Genomic DNA, 21929 nt, shown 5'->3' with positions numbered 1-21929 from the left:
TTCATTACATAGGCAACACTGAATCCTGCCTAGCAAAAATGAAGACAAATCCCATGTGGAGGCAGAGGCAGGATGGTTTTGGAGAAGACAACAATAATCTATGAGGAGCCAGCAGTGAACCAAAGTTTTAAGAGACTTGATAGGACTTCAGAGAGGGTGAAGGAAAAGAAAAGGCGTGGAGAGATCAGCAGAGATACAGAGGTTGTCTGTGCAGGCTTCAGAGCACATCAAAATGTCTTCAGGTAGGGAAGAGGAGTTAATGAACACTCACAAACTGCAGGGTCTTTGATGATCCATAGGTGGAAATGGCATCTCTATTTGCCCTCTACCAGCCTACTCCTGCATGTAGGAGGAGTATTCCACCCTCATACAGCTAAAATGATAATCCCTCATCCCCTTTTTCCCCCTATACTGTCCACTGTCTTTACTCACTCTTATAAGAAGCCCCCTTTCCTTCTCCCTGAGGAGCTGCTCTGCTCTTCAAGCCTTCTGGAGTTCCCCATGAGCCTGGAGCAAAGAAAGAGGCACCAAGCTGGGGCCAGGCTTGCGTCTGACTTGGCAAAGGATAAAGAGAAAATGGAGTAGGGAAGAGGTGAGCTGGGAGAGGAGACCCTTGACAATTCTCAAAGTATGGGACTTGCTGTTCCTGGCACCACAGGAGGGACAGGATGAGGTAGAATGGAGACTGTCAGTGGCACCCTCATCAGCACTGTGGCAGAAGCAGCAGCGAGCTGTGCCAGGCCTCAGCAGGGACCAGCTGTGCTGAGTGCAAGTATGGCACCAGCTGCCATTCCCCCTCTCTCATCACCACAGGTAAAGCCTGTCTCTACAGCAGCACCTCTGTGGCCTGAAGCACAAATCTGATGTCCCTGGCAAGTGTCTAGCCCCAAAACTGGCCCTGTCAGGACCCGCAAGCTGGGCAACATCACAAAATAGGCAGGATGCTATGGAGCTCTGCCTACTTATTTTGATGTGAAAGATCGAAGTGACCATCAGACTTAAATCATTTGGGGAAAAGCAAGTACCTTTCACATATGGGAAGGAGCAGCATTACAACCACAAAGAGATCTCTAATGTCACATTTTATTGCAAACGTCTGATTTCAGAATTGTGAGCCACAGTTTTAGTACAGCTACTAGATCAATTAATTCTTACCCTATTCTCAGAATGATACAAAACTATTGCAAGTAAGGCATGTTATTCTTCTGGTAGTAAAATGTCAATTTTGGCAGTCATGAACACTGACTATATTCAAGAGATCTAAATACTAAAACACACACCAACCCACACCCCTGTGACTCAAAAAAACCCCAAACAAATAAACAAAAAAAACCCAGTCACCTGTTTATCAGAAAACTGTAGCTGCTCTTGTAACATCAGATACTCCTCTCCATTCAATCTTGTGCTCTCCACTGAATACATTGTGGCCCAGTACAAATAGCCATTTACTGAATCCACTACTAGATCCTTCACTGGGAGCATGACATGAGCCACAACATCCTTATGGCCCCCCCACAGTGATTTTCTGTATATCTAGGGACAAAAGAATTGCTTTTAACATCACACCTAAATCATCAGCCATGCTCAATTGAGTATAGAGTGGCGACTTTTCCACAGCTGTTTATCAGAAGCCTATGCAATCCTTAGACTTTCAAAGCCTAAACCTTTTACATTCAAAGTATAAGGATGAAGAATAGCTCAAAAATTATTAGTTCATTTTTGCCAGAAAGTAACAAAAGAAAAAAGCTGAAATAGCTTTTCCTTTTAATTTTCCCAGTTTTGGCAGCCTTCTGTCTGACAGAGTTTCTCACCCACTTCATATTCACTATTCACAAGTGTAAATGAGGGTGCAAGGCAGTGTGAAATCTGGCCTTCTAGCTCCAGTTTTTAAAACAGCTTCTGACTTTGCACTTACAAGAAATGAAAGCATAATTTGACAGCACTGCATAAATTAGCACTACAATTTTGAAGTCAGATACCTTTTAAATAATTCACATGTCAGTGTTCCTGATATGAGTGTACAAAGTGCATTTGTAATTATTTTTTAACTGCAGTGATCTGCAAAATATCACAGTACAGAGGTCAATCTTGAAAATCTCAGTGTAAACAAATAGTGTCAAATTTGATTAAAATAAAGTCCATCTACTTCTTAGACAAGACCAATTTGGTGGTCTCCATTTTCACTATCTTCTCTCATTTTTAAAATGTGGAATCCACCAAAACTGTTGATAGTATGTTTGATTTGCCTTTTTTGCACCCGGTAAATTCACTATCCCGGATTAGTGAATGTTAGTGAACATTTTACCCCAAACTTTTGTGTAACTCTGGAAAATCACATAAAGAAAGAAAGACCCCCTTGTTCTACTCTGTCATAAGCAGAGGTCCAAATGCATCTCAGATTGCAAGAAGTAGGGATTTCTAAATTCTGCCTTACAGTCTTTTATTGTTGACTTAATGGAGGTTTTTCCTCTTAAGAAGTGCAACTATACCTACCGTATTTGCTTTGCCAGCCCAATACAAGCATTGACCCAACCAATCCAATGCCAACATCCTTGCATCTCTGACATCAGGTATATAAGTATTCTCAGTGGTACCCTTTCTTGTGTTAAATGACCAGGTCTGAACTTCCCCCATGGAATTAATCCAATAAAGAGTGTTATTATACCAATCGAGGTCTTGAAGAAAAAAAAAAAAGGAAGATATTAAGCATTTCGCAAACACGCAAATAAAACCCTCATGTTTTTTAAAGAATAAAATGTAGCCAGACACTTCAGCTTTTTAAAAATCAATACAAATCCACAGTTAGGCTCAGCTAACATGAAGATAGATGTTTCTCTATAGGAATACAATGTATATGATGACTATAAATGTATGACAAGCATATACTGGGATGCTGGAGACATAACTATTTAGGTCAGAGAGTTGATTTTAGCTCTGCTGTAACTGGGGGGATGTCAGTAGGGTTTCACTAGGGATTCATTTGACTCATAAAATAGAAGAGAATGAGGACAAAAGCTTGGCTCAGTGAAGCTGTTGCACTGCACTGCACTGCACTATATTCAAGTCTAGACTGCTGCAATAGGAACTCTTGTCTTTCAATTCTGCTGCTGAAATTTATGGAAACCTAATAAATTCCAGTAAGTCTGTAGCAGTAGCATGCAATTTGTTTAGTATTCACCTGAAATGTTTCCTATATGAGGATAGAGGAGTTCTCCTGGTCCATAGCTATCCAACCGCTGCTTCCAGAGACCTTCAGGCCCCACTGCCAACATACATGGATCTTCTTCAGCTGATAAAGAATGAAAACAGTGGTTTTGCACACTAAGAAGCAATTTTTATATAATATTTGTATTTCAGTAACAGGGTTCTTATTTCTGGAAAGCTACAAAATCACCCTTAACACTTTTTCCTAAGGAATAGTGGACAAAGAAATGCATGAAAATATCATAATTTGACAAACTCAGAGGTTAAGGGCAGGTTTAGACACAGAACAATAAGGCATTTTGAAATCCTATTAGGTGCTTACAAACCACTGTGTGTTTTGACCTGGTCTTACCAAAGTCAGGCAAAAGTCACCCCTAATCTTAAAAGCCAGTCCAGCACTTTAAGCTGAAAGGTATTTTCCCCTCAGACATAGGTTATTATGGGTGAACTAGCTTTCAAACCACATTCCAAAGACCTACAAATCTCAGACATCTCACACACATCCATTTCCTCTCATTATTTATGCTCAAACCAAGGATTTTCAGCATTCAGTGAGCTGCACTTTTCCATGAACTGTCATTAACCCCTGTCATGGTTTGAGTGTGCAAACCACTTCAATGTAGAAAGTTCTTTACAGAGCATAGGAAAGGAATAACAGGTCTCATACTGTTAATTTGATAATGTATCAAATAATGTGTTTGATAGCATATTAGCATTAGAAAAATGTAGATAAGTAGCAATATTAAATGCATAAATAATATTTAATAGCATTATATTATTTTAAGAATCTCACTACTTTGACTAAAAGCAAATTTATTTATCCCGTGTTCCTTAATGTTTCTAAGACAAACCATTCCATGTCCCTTATTTTACAGTCTTTGCCCAAGGTCTAGGCCTCACCAGGTGGAGATCTGCATATAAAACTTGTTCTTCATTTTTCCTATGAGACAAAGCAATTCTCACCTTCTTCTAAAGTTGTGCCTCTAAATGACTCTGACCATGGCCCTGCACCAGCAGGAGACACAGCTCTAACTGACACTTCATACACTCTGAAGCTGGCCAGACCCTTCACTGTAAGCCTCGTGTTACTAATATTTGAGACAATCCATTTCTCCTCAAATGGGTGTTGAGATGACACTTTCACATCATAGGTCCATTTCTGCCAAGCAGATGAACCTGTGAGAAGCAAATCATCATGTTATTACAGAAGAGATGGTTGCAACAGATGATACATATTCTTTGAGAAAACTGTATATTGGAGACTCCTTTCAAAAATGCCAGTATCAGGGGAATTGGGAGAGGGATAAATTAAAAATGTACACTCTTCATCTCTGGGACCAACCAAGAGCAGTGGTTCAATCCCCCATGAAGAATGAAGTTGGAAGAACCAAAATTTTCCCCAACCAGGTAATTTTCTGCTGGTCAAAGGCTCATACACAGAGGATAGAGACTGTAACACAGTCACTGATCAAAAGTCATTACATCTCTGGCATGCATGTTCTGTGTGATATCAGCAACCAATATTACTGCTACACCACTCTTAAGATGAAGCCTTGCTTAAAATCCTTGGAGGGGACAGATGAGTTACCAATATACACTTGTATTACTTCAGACAGACAATTTGGCTATTTTACTGGCAAATTATGGCTTACATTTTTCAAACTGAGGTAATTCCACAACTTCTATGAGGACCTGCTATTGAAGTCACTAAAGCCCAAATCAAGAAAAGGGAAACCAGAAAGTTACTCTTCTAGAAAGAAAAGGAGTAGACTTTCAGGGAGAAACAACTGAACTTACTGGTTCCAATACTGTGTTCAGGTGGTCTCCAGCTGATCACAGCTTGGTCCAATCCAAACAGCACCGTGACAAGATGAGGAGTAGTTGGTAAAGGAAAAGGCTGAGCTGATGCCCCATAGAAAATCAAGTTGCCAAAGCCAAAGTATTCTGGATACACCAAATTGCAATCCACAGTATACTCATTGAAGCTAGAACTTCCTGGAGAGACCTCCTCGTGAAAAACTGCAGAGCCATCTGTGACTGTAAATGTGTCATCCTCATAAACAAAGCTCTCCACATCATTAAATGGCACGTGTGATCGCAGCATGCGAAATTCTGAACCATCAAGAAAACCTGACACAAAGGCGTGTTCTGTTTTGTTGAAGAAAATGAGTCTCTTAGATTGGAAGTTGATCATGAAGGCTCTCAGAGCACTGGATCTCACTACTGGTGAAGCTATGGAGGCAGTGCCAGGAAAGAGTGGAAGGTTTGCTCTGTATATGCCATCCTCCAGGAGACAGAAAATATAACTGGTCATGGAGCAAAATAAACCCAAATAACTACAGTGCAAGCACTCTGTAAGTGACACACAAATATTTTAACAGCTCAGAGATGTGCCTGTGTTTGTGCATAACAGGAAAATGCTTTTGGCAGTATTAATATATATATACTTCAAGAAGTAACCACATAAATTTTTACTTTCTGGGACTTTTGATAGCAGATTATTGGAGAATATTCTTCCATAATATTTCAAGTGTTAAGCATGAACATTTAAAATGCATAGAGATTCATATTCATAAAGCACGAAATTTCTGAAACTCAAATTTCTGTGCTGGAAATGCTTTATCTCCTCTACTAACACCTTAAGAAATAAAGTGCAGAAAACAACATTGCATGGCACCACTCTTGTTCCAATTGTTTTGTAGTTTGCTATTTGTTACCAATTGCACTTCTGTTTAGCTAATGCAAGTGCTTGAAACAGGAACCCAGATGACTAATGAAGTGGAGAAATTTAGAGAGGAGCTTTATAGCACCTTTGACATCAAGTGCTCAAAGGAGGACACTTACCCATTATAGGGATCAGCTATAACCTTCCTAGGAGACGTCACATAAAGAGGAGTGATGTCTTCAACTACCGTGCAGTTCTCCAAATGGCAGACATGTATCTGGCAAATGAGAAGAAAAACTGGTCATGCATTCACAGGGTGTTTGCTAAAGAGCAAACAAGCTGACCCAAGATTCCTTTGAGGGAATCAGGCAATGAAACAGCTCTCTCAAAATCCTAGGTCCTTCTGGGCTCCTGAGTTGTCAGTCAGCCAAATATAACACTTGTACACAAGCACAAATGCAGCCATGACAGCTTACCCTGAAAGATCTCTGTCAGTCATCTTCTCTTCCTACCTCTAAGCTACAGGGAAAAGCCCAGTTTTGATGGTCTACGCAAACTATACTTGGAAAATGATCTGGCAGGGAAGGGAAGTGCTTTTCTGATTCTGGAACCAATAGCTTGGGATTCAGAACTCTCTGCCATCAGTCTGTTCATGTACAGCTCAGTTGTGTCTTTTTATCACTACTGCTTTTCCTCCTCCCTGTTCCCTGATCAGTAAGCAAAAAATCAGACATGGCAAGAGGATTACAAAAAAAAAATTGCCCCACTAACCATTTAGGGCAAGTTTCTAGTCTTTAGTACAGCAGGAGACTACATAAGTACATTCAGAGTCTTACCATTAACGTAATTGATGTTTTATGAGTAGGAAATCAAGTGCAGGATTGCCATCTCCATTTTTACTTCAGATTGAAGTCATTGTAATCAGAGCTGTCATCATTGTATGAAACACTTTCCCTCTTAAACATCTTTTGTCAATTATGAAGGGCATTATAATCACTAACTAGTTATCTGACCATCTTCCTGAGGCAGAGCAGGAACCAAACAGATTAGATGGGAACCAAGTGGATAAACAAAGTGCCTATACTGGGTATGAGGAAGGCATGAAGTCAGTCTCAAAAACAAAGCAGTTAAAACTAAAAGACTTATGTCCGAAGGGGAAAATAAGACAAGGAACCAGAGTTCCACATAGGGGAGTTACTTTAAATATGATCTGATACTCAGGTCTTCCTTATTTTTTAAATTACGAAATATGTGGATATTACTGAAGTTAAAAATATATTTCTGTAAGTATATTTTGTGCATACATATCTACATATAAACTGTATTTTCTCATGTAAAATGAATCACAGTAATGGTTCAACTTTAGTAAAAAATTAAGTAAGCCCTAGAGCATTACCTTTTCATTCATGACAAAGTATATTCTATGGTAGAGCCAGTCTACTGAGATGGACGTAATATTACCCCAGCCAGCATAAAAGAGTGTTAGGTCAGATATATCAGACATATTTGCAACTCCTTTCACCCAGATGGAATTCCCCTCAGAAAAATAGACAACTTGCTGAAAAATATTCACAGAAATTCCTAAAAATAGAAAGATAAGTGCACACAGATAATATAACAAATAATTTTCAGTTTTTCAGTTAATATTTCTATTTGCCTTAAAAATATGTATTTTTCAATCTGCAACTCATCATCATAGGAGAAAAGTTAACTGGTTTTTCTCCTCCGCTTCTTTTCTTCTTTAAAGCAATAAGGAAACTTTCCCATTTGCTATGTAAATGACGTTATTATAGACAATTGTCCTTCAGAAAGGTAATCAGACAAAGAGGAGATATGTAATATGCAAACTGACACTGATTGCCCCTCTATAGGGCAAACAGATGCAATTGGCATCACCTCACAAAGTACCATTCACTTTAACAGTCAAGCTTGACATAATCTGTGCCACCCCTGCACTGTCAAAGGCTATTTAGTCAGGGGCGGCATTCTTTCTCTGGAGCCTTTGCCTCTGTGAAATTTGGTAAACTCGGATTTCCACACTGTCACCAAGGAGCAGTGTAGATAAGAAACATTAGAGTTGTGAGGAATTTGAGATAACAAGGTTGTCTGGTGACTTTGACTACTAAATCTCTCATTAGTATGCTAACACATCAGCCAGTACCTTTAGCATTAGGTATTATTTTATTCTGAAGTTTGAAGCACATCCCCATATTCATGTTGAGAAAATATAGACATTAATCATAGGGAAACATGCATTCATGTTACCTCAATTTAGATACCTACAGTGTAGAAGTCTCTCTCTGAAGCAGCTGCCTAAATACAGTGAAGAAAAAGTTGCACTGGGGAGAACAATTCATCTCTTCCCAATGCCTGTCACTTCAAATAGGTCTAATCATATCCTGAAAGTTCCTATTTCTCTTGATTGACTATAAAAGGAGGCTAGACACTGTCTCAGGCTATGTGAGGTGCATTCTGCCCTTGGTGAACACCAAGGTCTTAGACACACTTGACAGAAAAGGAGAGAGCCCAATTAGATTTTACCTGTAATGTGGTGGTGTATAATATCATCTGGCAGGCACTGAGCAGCTGCAAGGAAATATTCTGTGTATCTCTTCCTTAAAGACTCTTTCCTAGATAGGAAGAACCATGATGCTTTTTCCTTAACTAAAAAACAGTGAAATTCAAAATTTAGATGACTGCAGCACAGAGAATAATGTTGTTAGCTCAGATACATCATTAATAGACATGTACATACATATGTATACATATGTACATGTATGAATATATTCTTACACCGGAATGACAGACTAAAACCTAAACTCTTTGAGTGTTGAAAGTGTACGGAGTCATTATACAGTGCCTTCTGGCTCCTCACACAGGATGAGAATGCACCACATGAATTTCACACCATCATTTCCTGCAACAATAGTGAGTCCCTAGTGAGGAAAAGTAAGCTGGAGCAAATGAAGCTCTACTGACTCCCGAGGAAATGAAGGCACTAAGACATCCATATGATGCCAGGATCCAGTAGAAGTGGGATATTTAACCCCTCTGGACCTCTTTGAAAACCTCAGTGAAACTAGAATATTATCCCACAGAGGTGAGGAAGAGCAAGGTAATTATGTTTATTTCATATGTTTCATCCTGTTGACAAGTGATTTATTCAAGAAACAAGTAGTTTTCATCTTTCATAAAGATGACAATTGTATAATATCATCTACTTCAAAGTGATGAATTTAATAATGGTTTTTTTCTAATAAAGTCACAGAATTTAAAGTCAAGGAGAGATTTGGTCACATAAGCTGACTTTATGCTTCGGGCCCAAGTAACTTATATCAAAACATCTGCAGTAAATCCACACCTTCTGTCTGGGCTATGTATAACTGAGAAAGACAGATTACCTTGTTTCTGAATCTCAGATCCTTGAAAATCTATCACACACCCTGTGAAATTGATCCATGAGGTAGTAACCTTCATTTCAAAAAGTGGTGTATTATTTCAAGTGTGAATTTGGCTGATTTCCATTGCCAAACCATCGTTCCTTTTTTTTCCTCCAGTGTAAACAGCTGTCTGCTATCAGATATCATTTCCTCATATGAGTATCACAAAACTGTCATTAAACACTGTCTTAATTTATTCCCAGATAATCTGCATAGATTGAGCTGCATGTATTTCTCACATGATGCACACACTGTAATTTTGATAATGATGCCTCCAGAGCAGAGTACAACAGGGCAATATTACATCCTCATCTCTTTTCAAGTAACATTTCTTGCAATCTACAACAGCAATCAAATTCTTTTGCTGACTCTTCTTGGGGCTCAGATCTACACAGCTCAGTATCTCATGCAGTAACACCATTTCTGAACACAATATATGAGGAAGGGTTGCTCCTGTTCAACATTAGCACAGGGAGAAAGCACGTGCCCATGCAATTCAGTGGGAAACAACTGAAATTTTATGTGATGACTGGTAAGGGGAAGTGGGGTGGTTCCCCATCCCCATTAAGTTTTTTTGGGGGGAAAGGGTTGTTTGTTTGTTTTCTACCTTAAATTAATTGCTTGGTAGTCGTATTGACATAATGAATGAACATGGCCTGGACTTCTCACAAATGACACAAATGTTTATGGTTCAGGGTCAGCCAACCCTAGAGCAAAACTCCACAGAGTCACCAAGTAAGGACATATCAGAGTCTGAACTATTATTAAAAAAAAAAAAAAAGCACTAGAGAAGTAAGTTCAATTTCTCTAACCAATAGCAAAAGACTGGCGATTCAGAGACAGTTTTGAAGTGTTTTCATAGAGTTGAAGTATTTCCAGGTGTTTGACAACTGAATTTCTTCAGGAGAAGGGGAGTATCCTTTGTTTTCTTTTGGTAACATTGATTTCATTCTTGTGCTCTATCTCAACGTGTACCTTTCTCTGACAATTAATTAATTTTTCTGCAGACTATCATTACTTTCAGTATTAATTAGTTCATATAGCAAAATAAATACCTTCTTGAAAGCGTAACAAAAATTGATATGGTCTCACATACTTGGCTTGAGACAACTGGGAAGTTTTAACAAAAGAGTTTTATGTTAAGTATTTGATATTATTAGAAGAAATATATTTGTTTGTCAGCTCTTAAAATCTCATCTAGAAAACAGAATCATGTTTTTTCAGTCGCCACCCCAGACCACTGAGGTGGTCTGTTTGGGCCTGCCAGCTTCACAGGTCATTACCGTGGTGTGTAGCCTAATAATGTCTACAGCTAAAGAACAGGACTCTCTCTGAAATGTTATTGACTCGTCAGTATACAACTCCTTGACATACATTGTTTACAGTCTAAATATTAGTCTCTTCTCCCAGGTACACAGCAGGCCAATGAACATGAGTTTTGTCCTCACGAACAGACAGTGATAAGGACTCTTGTACCTTTGGATGCTGGGGTTGTGATGTTGGCTTCAGCAGGGGGTCCAGCACCAATCTCATTAACTGCCACAATACTGAACCTATGGTAAACCAAAGAGACAGGTTTTGGTTTGCAGCTTTCTTTTGAAAGATTGCCTGAGAAACGTTATATCGAATAGGGAAGCTGCTACAGAAGTGTTTGCCTTTTAGAAAATATAATGCTCTGGGAAATGTATAATAAAAACAAAACCAACCAAAATCTGAATTGCCCAAAGGTGGAACAACAACAGAATATTCTAAATTTAAAGTCAAAATAAATTTGCAGACTGAGAAGAACAACTCAATTTCATTTCAAAGGAAGATTTGTATTTACCAGTGCCATCAGAATGCAGGCTTTCATGTTTAATAAAAACAAAGGAATTTTTCCAGATTCTTAAAGGACTAAAGAGTACTGCTATATCATTTCCTGAATATACTAAAAACATGTCACACAAACGTAAAAAAATTAAAAACAACAGCTAAGAAAATGCAGCCTCCTGGTGCTATATCAAGTTGCTTTTCCTTCCTACCCATCTGACTTTTGCATAAGCAGCCAACATACTTGGAATAACTCTGTTACCTCAAGGAAAGCACCCCTCATTTTGGCAAGAACATAAGTAAATAGCATAATTGTGCAGAAGTGGTATTAAGGCATACTCTGGGCTATGTGGGCAAGAAGTGTGACAGCACACTTGGCCACGTCAGTTATCTTTTATTTTTGTACCTGTAAGTGGTGTTTGGGAAGGTGGAGTAGAACTGGAAGCTATGGCCCCTTGAGGCTCTCAACAATTCATGATTTGCACTGGTCAGGAGCAAGTTGTATCCAATAATCAATCCATTTGGGAAAAGTGGTGGAGACCAACTAACTTCAACAGTGTTTGGACTTGAACTCTGAATATCTTTAATGACAGGAGCTGTTGCAGGAGCTGCAAGAGACAGAAATATCTGACTGGTATGGTGTTTAAGACATTAATGGTTTTTCTTTTTTTTAAGTACATTTTTAGGTTTCATACCTCTTAATCCATTTATACACCAATAAACATTATTAGGGACAGCATAAAATTTCAACAACAGTTAACTTTTTTAATGTCCAGGAAAACAGGTGTGTGTTTCAGTCAAGAATTTAGCATGCATAATTATACACAGAAGTGTCCAATGTGTCCTCACAGTTTTGACCATGTAATTTTCTGTGCTTGCTTTTAAAACCAAAAGGAGGAAGGAGCCCTACTTCAAAAAAAAAAGAACCTGTGATATTTTAGTTTGGTCTTCTGCAGCTACCCAATAGACAACACACACATCATTTTGAAGATTAGACATCAATGTTTTCTGTAAAAGAAACAGCAATGAAACCTAAATGTTCCTGTTAAAGTCCTGAAAGATGTAATTAACAGCACAATTCATTACCTCCAAAAGCATGTGTCCGGTAGCTGGGACTAGATGGAGAATGGAGCTGCAGCTGAGACGTAATGATCCAAACTACTCGAAACATATATTCTGTGTAGGCTTGAAGGTCTTTGACTGTATATGAAGTTTCAGATATTACCTAGATTAATGCACAGACACAAGTGGGTTTTTTGCCTTCCTCCATCTGCAGCTAATATGTAGGATGGTATCAGGGCAAAAGAGGTCTCATACAAAAACGTACATATTTCAGGATAAAAAAGTTCAGCATCCAAAGTTTAAATAAGAGGAAATTCCGGGAATTATTTTCCTCATAAACTTTAATTTTCCATCTTTTCAGAACTTTTTCTCTTCTCTTTTCTTTAGAACATGTGACCAAATCTAAATAATGAGCAGATGGAGAGAAGGATGGATGCAATATAATAGTAAATTTTAAGAAGGTAGTTAAAAAAAACGAAAATAATAACTTATTATGAGCCATGTATTTTAAACTGCTGATACATACACTACAGTTGTGAGATCCAAAGGCTCCTAGCTACACTGAAATATTTATTATCTGAAGTAATTGTTCCCTATTATTTCATTAATGATTCATTCAGAAGAACTTCCTGGTTAGCCAATTACCTTTACCTTTGATTTGCAGCAGTAACTTGTCATATTCTGTAAATTGGTCCAATAGAGATGATGGCAAGATAACAAGTGTATAGTTGACGCAAAAGGACATAGTATGAGAATAACAGTAGTGAGTCAGCAAAAAGGTCTTTCTAGCCAAGTATTGTGTTTTGACAAGAACCAAATAAATTTCCCTAGGGAAAGGCATTTAAAAAAAAAGAAAGAAAGCAAACAGCCATATTTCTCTTGAATACTCTCAGTCTTGGCATTTCATAAGCATGGCTCAACAGGAAACTATGGGAATGCTTACATTTAGTAGAATTCAATATTTTTGTCCCTAAGTTTTCCAGTCACTTTTCCAACCCTATTTAGTAATTTTAGCAATTTCAATATTAAGGAGTTTATAGTAATTTAACATCCACGTGGGCTAGGAATCAGCTGAACATTTTAGCTACACATTCTGCGAGGAGATACCTTCATTTGATAGTTTTGAACCTGCTACCTGCTAGTTTACATCAAATTCCCTAGTTCCTATGTTGAAGGAAATGGGCAATAATCGACCACGCCTCAGCTTCTCCATGCTACTCATGATTTTGCTAACTTCTTTTATGTACCTAACAATATTTTTTTAAAAAAGGACAGAAAAGAGCCTATTTCCTTGCAAAGTAAAAGGAAGTGTCCTTCTTTACCTCTGTGTACCTCCAGTCTCCAGGGAGCTGATTGTACTTCCACTGGATAATATATTTCACCCCAGAGATATTAGCTGGCTTCCACCCTAATGTGACACTATGGCTTCCAATGGCAGATGCAAACGGTGCTCTAGGCTTGTTCAAGTAGTCTGAGGGGAAAATAAAATGCAACTGTAAGGAAAAAATCTTTCAAGGTAATCTCTGTGTCTCAAAGGTAAAAGCCTATTACCCCATACACCTGAAAGTGGTGAAGCCAATAAAAACACACAAAAGAATATATTGAAAATGCTGCTAAATAAATCCATAACATTTCAAAGACAGTTTGATAAGTAAGCCTGAAATGGGCCAAGTTCAACATGAACAAATGTAACTACAACTCTGCACTTTTATAAAAGCACTTTTAGTTACAGATGCTTAGTAAAATTTTACTGAATAGAAACCTAGAGAAGGTGTAGGAGGCCTCTGAAGAGACTTTCAAGGGAATTATTTCATTAGCCCTACATCAGCCCAAGGTATCATCTTAAAGAGTTGAGACTGGATTCAAAAATCTCACGTCCATGAAAGGGAGGGAAAGAAGTTTTACTCTAAGATAAACTTCAGTGTATTTGTTAAAGGAAAAAAGAAGAGTGGTAATATTCTGATTAATGAAAATACTCAAGTCATTCCTATTTTTTAAAGAAATCCAGATCGCAGAACAAGACTATAATCTTAAAAATGAATTTATCACTGTCAGTTGGACACAGGACTCTATTCAGACTTACTTTGTGCTTCAGCTCCATATGCATCCTCTGCACGGCTACAGCCAAACTTACAGGAAACTGTCTGTGTAGGGTACAGAAGTCACTGGTTAGCTTTGTGTAGAGGCAAACTTCTTTCCAGAACCATGCAGACACATTTTGAATACATACAAATTCTGTGGACATTTTGCATATACACAAACCCTGTGAAAATAATCATATTCATTTTGAAAGATATTGGTATCATAAACTCACTCCAGTGATTTTACTGAGAGCCTTTTTGTCAATTCACTAGGCACTGAATTAAGGGTTACCTACTTACACATTGTCCCTTTGTGGAAAGCACGAATATGGGGCTATATTAAAGTTGGAAACAGACTTCAGAGATAACCATGGAGTTTAACCAAGGTTTTTGACTTGTTAGTGATGTATTCCACGTGTTGGATTTCACCCTTTCCCACTTCAAGTATTCCTTATGAATGAGGCTCATTCTTACAGATGTACTTCCAGTGAATTTTCAAAACAGTCTGAAATCAGCAATTTGTAAGAGCAGTCATGCCTAATTCACACTTCCTTTTCAGTAGTTACTCCTTCTGGTACAGTGGTGTCTACAAGCTACAAACATAACAAATATCCCAGGGCAGTGAGCTCCACATTCATGTCCAAAGAACAGAAAATTCCTGACTTTTCAGTTTAGGTAGGAAACATAGATATAGTATTACCATGCATTATAGGTAGAGAACAGGTTGAAACATGTTCCAGGTGGGTTTCAGTAGCTTTAAAATTACATTCTAGAGTCTCCTGGAAATCGAAAACTTTTGAGAAGTGGTGGTTTGAGCTTTGCTAGACAGGTGTTTCATTTGGGCTAATTTTATTCTTCAAGTTCACTTGGCCTATAAAATCTTGAAGTTTCCTTTATACAGCAGCCACCTTTCAAGCGATAATTAACCTTTAGATCACTAAGCAATTCATTATGGTAAGTGAGGAAATTTTTTTAACTGCTCTTCCTATGATTTGAGGATACACACTTCTGGCACCCTCTGGAAACTGATAAGACATATTATTCCAGACAACACAGTTGCAGCCGAGACAGATTTGAAAACTTGCCTAGCAGTATCCTCCTATATACAGTATCTCATGCGTAGACATTCAATGCTGAGTGCAAGCACTTAAAAAATTTTATCCAATGTTTTCATATTCAGAGAAATGAAATACTTCCAAGTGAATCATCATGACTGTTAGTGGGCAAAGATCTGGGTATTAGCAGATATCAGTTATCAGCTGTACACTGGAGCTTTGACTTACAGCCAATATTTGTTTAGTTGAAGAGGATAGTGTCCCCAGATTACATACTGATTCATAGTGCCTTCCGCTTCATTTAACACAGACATTTCTGAGCATTTGTTTTTTGTTGTGTTATTCTTTCTTCTGATTTTTGTCTGAACCTGAACCATAAACCAAATTTTTGCTTGAGGATTGCAAAAGCTCCTAGCCTTACAAATTTAGAGGAAAATTTGTCATCTGTTCTACCTGAAAACAATAAATCTTCATATATTCTCCATCCATCAGAAATGCCCTTGTATGAGCCAGAGTATACCGTCCTTTCTTGTGAATATTCCCACCAAATTCAGTGGCATTCCCCTGCTCCCAGGTGAAAGGAGAAATACTACCAGATTTCAGTCCCAAGGTGTAGTCACACAACAGAACTGAGCTAATGTCAAAGGAAAAGTCTTACTCTTACTCCCACTCCTTTGCTCTGCAGACTGCAATGACCTGATCCTCTTTGTGCAGTGACATGATGCATGCCTGACCAGGTGGGCAGTGAAGTCAATCAACCAATCCAGTGGAAAGATAATCCCAAAAAAAGCCCTTCCAGTGACAGTGAATTTAAGTGACATATTGCATGACCAGACAAACAACAAAAAAAACCAACTCAAAACCAAAAGCAACAACCCCCCCCCACTAATCTTGTGTCTTTACAAAAGTAAGTTGGTTACTTCTTGGACAGTTCCTAGATTCCAAAACCACTGTTTAGTGCATTAGTAAAACTTTTTTGTAGTAAGATTTTGATAGATTAAAAAGCATTAAAAAAATAAAAATGATCCTTTCAATCAAATTTCCAGGTTGCCAATATGTTTGTATTCTACTCAGGACTCTCTCCAACTCCTCCGTCACCTGCTTGAAGTGTGTTGCCCCCAGCTGAGAACAAGTTTCATCCTGAGGTCTCATCCTTATCATCTCATCTTTATCCTATCCCATTTTACACTCTGTGTTCATGATAAAAGGGCCCCAGAAAGGCATTGTCTCTTTAAAAGCACTTTGTTAACCCACTTATCTTTTGTCTTCTAGCTCTCACTCCTTGTTTCCACTTCTTACCAAGCTAGTATCAGACCAATCTTAACAAGCATTCTCTCTGGATAGTCTTTGATGTCATTAATGAAAAACTGGATGAACAAGACTCTGGTGAGAGCCTAGAACATAGTTTAAATAGGTCTGAGATTAGTCTGCTTTCATTACAGCAATGCTCTTTGCCGTACAGCAGCGTTTAACACAAACATGACCTTAGCCACCATGCTGAAAAGAAAGGATTCAGGTACTTCACTCATCTTCAGAAGTATAAAAAATTAGACCTGAATTGACAAGTTTGTGTATCTACATTTTTTTTCTTAGCACTATGTGGACACAGTAATCACTGAAATTGTGATTTTTATTTTTTTTTTTTTACTGCTCTGATAGCATTTAACTTACCTCACATGCTTTGGTGTATGTCTCATTCTGCCAAGAAACAAATTAATAAAATATGGGATTAGTATAAATATAATCACAGAGTATTTCAAACAGATAATGCCTATTAATAAGAAGTTTCTTACAGTGAAAGTACACTACAAAACCTTTGGCAAATAATGAAAGACGAAAAACACACACTTGAAAAAACAGAAAGTCAACACTATAACGATGGATGCTGACGAAAGTCAGCACTAAGGATGAATGAGATTTAGGTGTTCAAGAGGTCCAGGAAAAAAAGAGCATTTTAAAAATTATCATGGCAGTTGTCCCAGACCAGTGCTAGTTCTCATCCATCTGTTTTAGTAAAATCAAGAAATCAATCTAATAAAGACCATGTGCTTCATTTACATCTACATGCAACTCTGAGACAGTCCTTGGTAGAGTAAAATCCTGAAAAGCACTAGTTCTTTCTCACTGTTTGAAAATCTGAGTGGTTGAGCGGTTGAGCTTAATGAACCGCAAAATGCCCACGCATTTTGTCAAACATAATGAAAACTTTTGATATTACAGGCAACTTGCATAGCAAGAATTAGTAGCTTCCCAAAACAGAATTTATAAACAAACTGAGAAAAGATATGGACATTGCATCTTTTCATAGAAACACTACTCTGAGTAGATTTCAAATGTCTGTCATTGGATACGCCATCTGATGGACTGGAGACAAGCGCTATAGAGCTAAGGTTAAGGCAATACTCACACATTTCAGTGGACAATTGATTTGCACCGTTTCATTCCAAAACTGACATCCCTGTATGCACTGCAAAGACAGAGGGTGGCTTTAAAAATGACTTTGAAAGTACATTTTTTAAGAGAAGAGATACTCCAGCTCTAATGGTAAGGACATTGGTTCAATTTTCAGCTGCAGTATAACATTCTGCATGACCAAGTCACTTATCTCCTTCATGAGCTGGTTCTTCAGCAATAAAATAGATATTTATAGCACTTAGACTCTGTAAAAAATATATTAAATATACCAAACATTATAGGTACTCAGATCTTACAGTAAGAGAATTATGTTGTATAGTACCCTTCTCAATGTAAAACCAAGTACAGTGAAACAAAAAAGAAATCATTCTTAGAGATTGGTTTGTGAAAAACTGGAGATGTTCAATTGCCTGTTCAGCTCTGGTAAAGACTGTGACACTGTTGCTTGTATTGAGAGCACTTAAAGGATAGCAGGACACTTGAGTAGACTGTGACTATCACTTCAGGAGGGTGCTCAGCTTTACACACGCCTTGGGAAAGGGCTGATATGCAGCTCCAGGGGTAGAAGGAGCCCTGGCCAAGACAGTCCACATTCAGTATTGCTCTGGGAATGAGTTTATTCAGCCAGCTATGATGCGTGTGGCCAGTGCTCCAACCATCCCAGGTTTATTTTAGCATCTGTTCTCTGTGGAGAAGTAACAGATATGCAGTATGCAGCACAGCCAAGCACAGTGGAAAGCTGTTCAACACAAGTGTCATCCCCCCCCCCGCTCTCCAACAGGCAAGCCACCGGCTTTAAAACCCTGAGTTTTCAAAGATGTAATAAATATTACATAGTTCAGTTTTGATGTTGGACCTTTCTTGTTTCTACCGTCCCACTTCTTAATGATCATGAAGGTTTTTCTCTTAAAAGGGAAGCCGGAACAACTTTAGAAGCAGAAGACTCTGATATTGAATATTGCAAAGCCACATGAAAAAACAAATTATTTTATAACACTGAGCAAAGATAATTGTAACCTAAACAGGAGAGTCAACCTTGCTATGTATTGTCATGACAACACAGACTTTTATGGTCCCACCATCATAAATGACCCAGCCTCACTAGATATCAGGTGCTGAGAGGCTGCTTCCCACCAGTCTCTGCAGAAAATATTGATGACTGAATTCTCCAGCACTCTTCAAGGAATATGTGTAACCACCAGCTTGAATTGCATTTGAAATCTGAACTAAGAAAACATCAGCTGAAGTCCTCCAAGAATGCTCCTATGGAAAGCTCATGTTAAGCTGAAGATTTCCCATGATAGAGACAACCATTTGAAGTCCTAGAAACTATAAATGTTCAATAATTGTAATTATAAGTTTTCTACCATTGAATCATTGAGAAAGTAAAATACTTAACTGCACAAAGGAAAATGAATGACAGTCTTACTGATATGCATTTTGCAGGTAACACTCATTTTGACTTCTTGTCTCAAAAATGAGAGACTATGAACTTTGTAGATCACAAATGTGAACATGACTCACATTAGAGATCCACACCCTTTACACATTTTCTTTAAACAAAAAAGATAACCATGTCTCTAGGAATGCAAGCCAAGTCTAACCACACAACCTAGTGACTTGTGCTAGACAAGCAACTGTGCACATTTACTTTGACAATATGATCACTGTACCCGTTATACTCAAACAGCAGTAATACAAAATGCCTTTAAACAACAAAGTGAATCATTACTCACTGCTCTAGTGATGTCACTAACATAACAAAGGTTAGTAATTCCAAGTTCTCCTTCCTGTAAGAGAAATACAGACATTTTTAAAAAGAGCCAGAATATTTCCCCAAAATTCTTTGATTAAGATGTAATAAAGCATTGGTTCCTTGTAAAACAAATTTTCTTTGACCAATGTTTCCTCACCTGGAGAAATTTATTGTTGACACACCAGTAGCTTCTCACTCGAGACTAATGTCAGAGTACCATCAGAGACATTGGAAGAATCGGTTGGTGTTAATTAAATTATCTCAGGTAGGAATTTGGCTCTTGTCTCCTGATTCTGGTTCACTGAGTCAATAACAAATGCTTCACAAATATGTTGGGCCAAGTGGCTTTGACCTCTGTGAGCAGAAAGACCTTCCTTCAAGCTAAATGCCTTTTGTCTGGCTGCCTGTTGAAGGGTTTTACCCGGCCATATGGTGACCTCCACCATCCTTCCTCTCCTGCCAAAAATGCTCTCCAGCTAATGTGCCTGGGTTTTTTATGTAATTCAAAGTGTGCAAAACCAATCGCTGTCTGTGAAATGTAAATGATTTGAGGATGTATGCAACAACCTTAGAGAAGCTTAGCTCTTAAGTTTTGACCTGAAAACAGGTAGGGCCAGCCTTAGTAAAACAACTCTCAGAAAGAAATTTTCTGCAAAACTAGGCACATTGTGACAATAGTCAGAATCAAAGTTTCACAAAGTAAATTTGAACACAACAAGTAGACTGGAGGAGTAAAATAAGATTTACATCTCTCAGACTCCAAAATTACATTTTCCTCATCTGAATGCCTTACACAATACATTCACTGAACATGAATGTGATTTTCCTGTCTTTCAAAGCTGAAAGGAAGAGCAACTTACTTCTTATTCTGAATTAATTTAAGCTTAAATCAAAGGATCCTCATTAAAGTTATCATTGCATGATAGGCTTCCATCAGGGAAGACAATTAACTCTTTCACTGATGCAAGAGTTAGAACTAGTTTTAAAGGAACTGTCAGAAAATGTATGAAATAAAATGGAGCAGATGATAGTGATAGTCCTCTGCAGCAGGTTTCCACAGTTAGTTAGCACCAAGGCACAAAATGTCTTTTTTACAAAGCAAAGATACATGGTCCTCTAAATCACATCAACATTTCAGGTAAATAGAAGCAAGGAGGCAATTCCTGAAAGCAGAATAATTGTTTGGAGGTTTTGCTAATCTTTGTTCTGCATTTGTAGAAGGAAATGTAATGAATTCCACACCACTATTCAAAGGAACATTAAGAAAGTATAAGACTAAGGATCTGACCACTAATTTTAATACTTATAGAAACACCTACAGTTTAAGCCAGTTAACTTGAAAATTAAGCTGCAACCAGTTCAGTATAGTTGTACAAGTCACAGATTCCCAGACCATTTCTTGTGAATTTACAGTTTTCCTAAGTTTATAAAAAAAAGTCCTGCATTAGACAGAAGCTAATTAATAAAGTGAATAAATAAAGCAAAAATGTTTATCTCCCCCACCTTCCAGGGTCTTTAGCATTCATAGTAATTTCATTCAATCGAATCAGTAGGATTTCTTCTTTATCAGTTTCCAAAAATTCAAATGTCAAACATTGGCTCTCAAACTCTGCTTTTACTAGAATACATTCTTTAAAATCATTTTGGAAGAGCTGATATGTAGTATAAAGTGATAAAAACCATCTGTGTTTCAAAAGATTAGGTGCAGTTTTTGAAAACTTACCAGGTTACTTGTACATAAGTTTTGGCAATTCCTGGAGAAAGTACAGTACACTGCAGAAATCCATAGACTGTAAAAAAAGACAAGTCTGTTTAGCGGGAAAACCCACAGGCAAGCGTTTCTCATAACTCAAACTTAATTTTGTCTGTCAGCCTGATTCTTTCCTCCACTTGGCCATACAAACTCCTTTTAGTCTGGGTGACAGAGACACAACTGTGAAATTTCTGCATGTCAGGCTATTAGAATATTCTTTAAATCCTTGTTTGCACTCTGTTCCTTCAACAGCTTCTCAGCTTCCTGGAGCACTTGTCTCAAACTTACGCAACATCTCTTTCATAGTTTCTTATTAAACCACTGAAACAAAAGAGTTGACCAATGAAAGTCAGTGTATCTACTTACACAAATATCATTAACGTAAAACGGAAACTAAGTGCAATATTTTTAATCAGGTGCTCCAAGCAACACGGAAACAGGGAAAGAATGGGAAATAAAGGCCTAAAGTTAATTTTTACAGTGATTAGGCTACCTCTAAATGCAACTAAGAAAATCTGCTTGTGATGATGAACAACCTTGTTAAAACTCACCTGGCCATATCAGGCATGACAAAAATTTTAATTAATTTTCTGTTTTAATGACTGTTTCCAAATGTTCCATTTCCACACCAAAATACCACTCAAAACAGCCTCCTGTCTGCCCTCTGATGCAATCTAGACACAAACAAA

General features: G+C 37.9%; 1 protein-coding gene across 1 annotated transcript in view; it reads right to left on the bottom strand.

The window, feature by feature from the left end:
- Positions 1-21428, bottom strand: part of ROS1 (ROS proto-oncogene 1, receptor tyrosine kinase) — a 71097-nt gene extending 49669 nt beyond the window's left edge. Inside the window, exons 1-17 of the mRNA XM_018078396.2 lie at positions 21211-21428; positions 19468-19521; positions 17724-17783; positions 16988-17014; positions 14264-14324; positions 13503-13651; positions 12205-12343; positions 11525-11726; positions 10786-10862; positions 8411-8533; positions 7266-7450; positions 6049-6146; positions 5002-5510; positions 4168-4380; positions 3179-3289; positions 2494-2675; positions 1342-1533 (exon numbers count right to left, since the gene is read on the bottom strand). Coding sequence (XP_017933885.2) covers positions 1342-1533; positions 2494-2675; positions 3179-3289; positions 4168-4380; positions 5002-5510; positions 6049-6146; positions 7266-7450; positions 8411-8533; positions 10786-10862; positions 11525-11726; positions 12205-12343; positions 13503-13651; positions 14264-14324; positions 16988-17014; positions 17724-17783; positions 19468-19521; positions 21211-21333 — 2505 coding nt within the window. The 5' untranslated portion in view covers positions 21334-21428. The remainder of the gene's footprint in view (positions 1-1341; positions 1534-2493; positions 2676-3178; positions 3290-4167; positions 4381-5001; positions 5511-6048; positions 6147-7265; positions 7451-8410; positions 8534-10785; positions 10863-11524; positions 11727-12204; positions 12344-13502; positions 13652-14263; positions 14325-16987; positions 17015-17723; positions 17784-19467; positions 19522-21210) is intronic.
- Positions 21429-21929: the final 501 nt, after the last annotated feature.

The sequence above is a fragment of the Manacus vitellinus genome, unplaced genomic scaffold (assembly GCF_001715985.3).
Source record: "Manacus vitellinus isolate BGI_N305 unplaced genomic scaffold, ASM171598v3 scaffold_4_pilon, whole genome shotgun sequence".
In the NCBI taxonomy this organism is placed as follows: Eukaryota; Metazoa; Chordata; class Aves; order Passeriformes; family Pipridae; genus Manacus; species Manacus vitellinus.
The sequence above is the reverse complement of the archived record's forward strand: the minus strand, read 5'-3'. Positions and strand labels throughout refer to the sequence as shown.